The 5,132-nt window shown below is 39.7% G+C and overlaps 3 gene segments (V, D, J or C); 1 reads left to right on the top strand and 2 right to left on the bottom strand.

Annotated features, from left to right (window-relative positions):
• Window positions 1-599: 599 nt before the first annotated feature.
• Window positions 600-1,113, bottom strand: LOC133990160 (Ig kappa chain V region 2717-like). The segment is given in 2 exon segments: window positions 600-922; window positions 1,030-1,113. Coding segments are annotated over 2 exon segments (375 nt in total).
• Window positions 1,114-1,634: 521 nt separating this feature from the next.
• Window positions 1,635-2,908, top strand: LOC133991215 (Ig kappa-b4 chain C region-like; the record flags this gene model as incomplete). The annotated part of the segment is given in 2 exon segments: window positions 1,635-1,680; window positions 2,538-2,908. Coding segments are annotated over 2 exon segments (369 nt in total), but the record flags the coding sequence as incomplete, so codon positions are not given.
• A 1,000-nt stretch (window positions 2,909-3,908) lies between these two features.
• LOC133990159 (immunoglobulin kappa variable 6-21-like) lies at window positions 3,909-4,508 on the bottom strand. The segment is given in 2 exon segments: window positions 3,909-4,240; window positions 4,457-4,508. Coding segments are annotated over 2 exon segments (384 nt in total).
• Between the last annotated feature and the right edge of the window lie 624 nt (window positions 4,509-5,132).

Below are 5,132 nucleotides of genomic sequence, written 5' to 3'. Positions count from 1 at the left end.
AGCCAAACTGCATTGGATTTAAGGTAAATGGACTGTTGTTCAAATGCGTAATGAGCTGCTCAGCCACCAATGTTTCAGCTATTTTGGAAACTACAGGGAGAGTGCTTATTGGTCTGTAGTTGCTTATTATTGCAGGGTCTCCTGATTTAAAGATTGGTGTAATAACTGCAGATTTCCAAGAATTTGGGAATGTATATATCACAGTGTTAGTAAACACAGTTCTTCTGTAAAGTGATATACATGAGTTTGACTGTTTCATTTCAGTTAGCTGACAGTGGTGAGTCATCTTGATTCAATGCCTGAACACACAAAGTGAAAAAGGGACGATGATGTTGGTGTAATGTATAATAGAACATCATCAGCATACAAGATGATTTTATGGTTGTGTAACGTTACAGATGAGTGAGATGTTGGTGTAGTGGAGATACAAGACAGTTTTTTGTAAGTCACGGAGTGTGTGTGTGTGTGTGTGTATGTGTGTGTGTGTGTGTGTGTGTTTGTTCAGTGAACTGTATCAGTCTCTGCAGTAGCTTCCAGCTGCAGCAGTCACTTCAGTTTCTGTTCAGTCTGACTGAGGGAGGTTTTTGTACGAAGCTTTTTCACTGTGTGAACACATGCTGACTGTTGGGATAGATTCGGCCTATACAGAAATAAACTGCTGCATCTTCAGCCTGAACTCCACTGATGGTCAGAGTGAAGGCCATGTTTGATCCGCTGCCTGTAAAACGATCTGGAATGCCTGATGCTCTACGGTTAGACCAGTAAATGAGCAGTTTAGGAGCTACTCCATGTTTATGTTGATACCACTCCACAGAGTCAGACTGGTGGACAGTCTGACTGGTCTTACAGCTGATGGTTGCAGATCCTCTCAGATCAGATCTCACTGCTGCAGGCTGAGTCGCTGTGAACTGGCCTCTGGACTCTGAGGATACAGAGACAAAAACATAAAGCAGCATCATGGTTTTGTGGGCTTCATTTCAGAGGGACGGATGTTCATAGAGGAGAGGAGTTTGATTCTCTGGACTTTACCTGTGAAGCAGCAGCAGAGGATAGTCCAGATGAGGACGGAGATCAAAGTCATGTTTTTGATGAGGAGGATTTCTGTGGCTTCTGTTGTCATGAAGGACAGCTGTCAGTCATCCAGTGTTCAACTCTCAGGACTATAAACTCTCCCAGAGCACTGGAGCATGGTGCTGCTGATGCAAAGTGGCTCTCTATGGAAATGCTCTGACTGACTCCGATGCTGTTTAATCAATGCCTCAATCATTTTCACAAAATATTGGTTAGGGTGATTAATTGATTGATTGATTGATTGATTGATTGATTGATTGATTGATTTATTGATTGATTGATTGATTGATTGATTGGTGATTATTTTAAGGTGGGTGGGATTAATGTGTTTGACAGCTGTTTTGTTTCATACAACATGATATGAATATATAATATGAATTTTCAAACAATTAAAGAAAATGACATTCATTGAACTGGTGTCACTGGGTTGTTGTCAGTTATCAAATTACCTAAAAAATGTAACAAACAAGAGTCTAATTTTAGTGAGTTTGTTTGTGTCAAAGTCAGAGAGCCGCGTCTCTCTACAGTGAGAGGTTTTTGTACGACGGCTCAATGAGTTTGTATCACTGTGGTACGCGTTCGGTGGAGGAACCAGACTGGATGTTGGAAGTAAGTTCCTGCTCAAATATTAAATACAATATTGTTTAAAATTATGTTTAACATTCAGTTTCTGAGTGTTCTCAGAAGATCAAAATGTAATTTTTATTATCAACACTTTTAGTATTTCACGTTTGTATTTGTTCTTCTTTACCATGGAGGATAACTCAGAGCAGCTTCACTAAACTTTTCTTTACACTTTACTGTCATACTGAAATGTAATAACTTAATATGTAGAAAAGATGAAACTCAAGTCCATTTTTTTTCATATAGCATCAAATCACATTAACAATGATCTCAGGCCACTTTTCACCCCGAGCAGGCCTGAACAATATTCTTTAATTGTAGTGTAATTTTGTGTAATTTAGTTGTATTTTAGAAATGTTTACAAAGTCAATGTTTTTGTTTTCCACCTCAATAATACATGTTTTCTTTTCTTTTTAAATTAAATCTTTTTTCAAATATGATTGAGCGGAGTGACGATAGATGAGTATTTGAAAATGTGTGAAATCTCTGATCTCTATGTTGTGACATGTATTGTTTCAAAAGTAGTTTGAAATCCTTTGAACAGTTTGTGAAGTAATGCAGTAATGCTTTGTTGAAAATGTTGATGATTTGATAAGAAGTTAGTTGTAGTTTGATATATTTCAGTTCAAACAGTACGATGATTCTTTCTGTGCTGATCTGCATGAGAGGTTTCAGAAAGGGAAGTGAAACAATGTGTGAGTGAGTGACTGGTGGAGCAGAAAAAGCATCTGACACAAACTCCTTAAAGGGGAAAATCCACTCTCACACAGTGAAGGTGTCCAAGTGTCTGGTGTTTGACAGCTGTGTGGTCCCTGTCCTCTAATGTGATTGGTGTCTCCTAGGTGATGTCCGTCCCACCCTGACAGTGCTGCCCCCCTCCAGCCAGGAGCTGCAGCAGGGGAAGGCCACGCTCACGTGTCTGGCCAACAAGGGCTTCCCCTCAGACTGGAGTCTGGCCTGGAAGGTGGACGGCAGCAGCAGCAGCTGGGAGCAGAGCAGTAGCCCCGGGGTGCTGCAGCAGGACGGCCACTACAGCTGGAGCAGCACCCTGAGGCTCACTGCAGACCAGTGGAGGAAGGTGGGCTCTGTGACCTGTGAGGCCACCCAGGGCTCCCAGACTCCACTCTCAGAGACACTGAGGAGAGACCAGTGTTCCCAGTCCTGATCTGACTCACTGGGACTCTGCTACTGGTTTTACTCTGCTACTGCTCTCACTCTGACTCATTACATGCTTCAATCATTAATATGTTCTTACTTGTTCTGTTGCTGATGGTTTCAACATTTTAAAAGAATAAATATTTCATTAAATCAGCAGTTCCCATCGTCATTATTTTAGAAAGGTATTGTGGCGTAATTTCTTTGCAATGTGTTTCACATATTTGAAACATTTGATACAAAAATGCTCAAAGTCACAACAGTTGCTATTGTAAATGTTTTGTAGATTAATTTTCTTTTATGACCCTGGAAACAATTATCTAACTATCTTTTATCAGTGAAGTCTGCTTTTGATAAGGAGACATGTTGTAAGGGTTTAATCTGTGTCCACAAGTGATGCCAAATGTTGGAATCAATCTAACAACATTTATAAAATAGAGACAATGAAACATTGTTTTTGTTTTTTAACATTAAGTGGTTGAATATGATAGTGGTATAAATGTTAACCACATATTTAAATGTCACAGTGCTCTGTGTCTCTAGAACCATCTCATTTTTAAAGTGTAATTTTTATTGATTGCAATAATGCTGAAATTATAATTAGACTCATTTATCAACTCACGTCTCCATATTCTACTATTATCACAGTGTTAATATACACAGTTCTGCTGTTTTTGTATGTCTGGATGCAAAGCGATAAAGTTGAGCTGACAGTGGTGAGTCATCTTGATTCAATGACTGAACACACAAAGTGAAAAAGGGACGATGATGTTGGTGTAATGTATAATAGAACATCATCAGCATACGAGATGATTTTATGGTTGTGTAACGTTACAGATGAGTGAGATGTTGGTGTAGTGGAGATACAAGACCGTTTTTTGTAAGTCACGGAGTGAGTGTGTGTGTGTGTGTGTGTGTGTGTGTGTGTGTGTGTGTGTGTGTGTGTGTGTGTGTGTGTGTTCAGTGAACTGTATCAGTCTCTGCAGTAGCTTCCAGCTGCAGCAGTCACTTCAGTTTTTGTTCAGTCTGACTGAGGGAGGTTTTTGTACGACGCTTTTTCACTGTGTGAACACTTTCTGACTGTTGACAGTGTGTTCACTCTGACAGTAATAAACTCCTCCGTCTTCAGTCTGAGCGCCACTGATGGTCAGAGTGTAATCAGTAAAACCAGAGCCAGAGCGAGAACCAATGTAACGATCTGATATCCCAGAGTAACGGTGGTAATCACAAGTTATCAGGGGTTTAGGTTGTTCTCCAGGTTTTTGAAGGTACCATCTGAAGCAGCTACCACCAGTACCTGGACTGACTTTACATGTGATAGTGACAGTCTGTCCTGGAACAACAGACTGAGATGTAGGAGACTGAGTCAAGATGATTTGTCCTGATGAACCTGGAAAACATGAAAAAGAGGAGAAGACTTATTGAGACAAATCCAGCTTGGAGAAATATGATCAACATGAAAACAGAAGAGTATCATTTCTTTAACATGGAGAATAGATGGAAGAAGGTAAATGCTGCTTGTTTCAGTGTTTCTCCATCACAGCAGAACATCATTGTGGTGAACCTGGTTGCATCCTGAAGCCAAGTTTTCAGCAGAGAGTCTCACCCTGAACAAGGAGCCCCAGGGTGCCCAGCAGTAGAGTCAGTGACATCATCATTGTGCTGGCGGCGTGTCAGTGGCTCTGAAAGGTCTGGACAGCCACTGATCAACACTGGCCTCTTAACGGCTGGGAGCAGAGAGGCAGGACAGATATGCAAACACACAGAGTCAGTCAGCTGTAGCTGTCCTCAACATATCATGCTGTTTTCTGCCAGACAGGCGAATATTTAACAGAGTTAAGACATAATGGAGTATGCATCTAGGCGAGAGAAATTAATTTCATGTCCACCCAGGTAGACTGATGTATATGAAGTTATTGGTGATTTTTAGTGCTTATTAAACTGAATGATTTTTCATTTCTTGGGAAAGTTTATAGTTTGTATTTTATTGTACATTTGTAAAATGAATGGTATGAGAAGCCCACAACCCTCCAAAGATTTATAGATAAATGTAGCTGGGTTTTCTTGCTGAAATTCAAATACATATATTATTAAAATAACCAGTCTGAGGGCAGAATGACAAAATGAAATTGATTCTTGAAAAGAAAGAAAGAAAGAAAGAAAGAAAGAAAGAAAGAAAGAAAGAAAGAAAGAAAGAAAGAAAGAAAGAAAGAAAGAAAGAAAGTCTTAAATACACAAACATCCTGAAAAGTAAAAACAAATAACTCCAAAAAATGATTGCA

The sequence above is a fragment of the Scomber scombrus genome, chromosome 11 (assembly GCF_963691925.1).
Source record: "Scomber scombrus chromosome 11, fScoSco1.1, whole genome shotgun sequence".
NCBI classification, from domain to species: Eukaryota; Metazoa; Chordata; class Actinopteri; order Scombriformes; family Scombridae; genus Scomber; species Scomber scombrus.
Note: the sequence above shows the minus strand (reverse complement) of the source record. Positions and strands in the feature narration are given on the sequence as shown.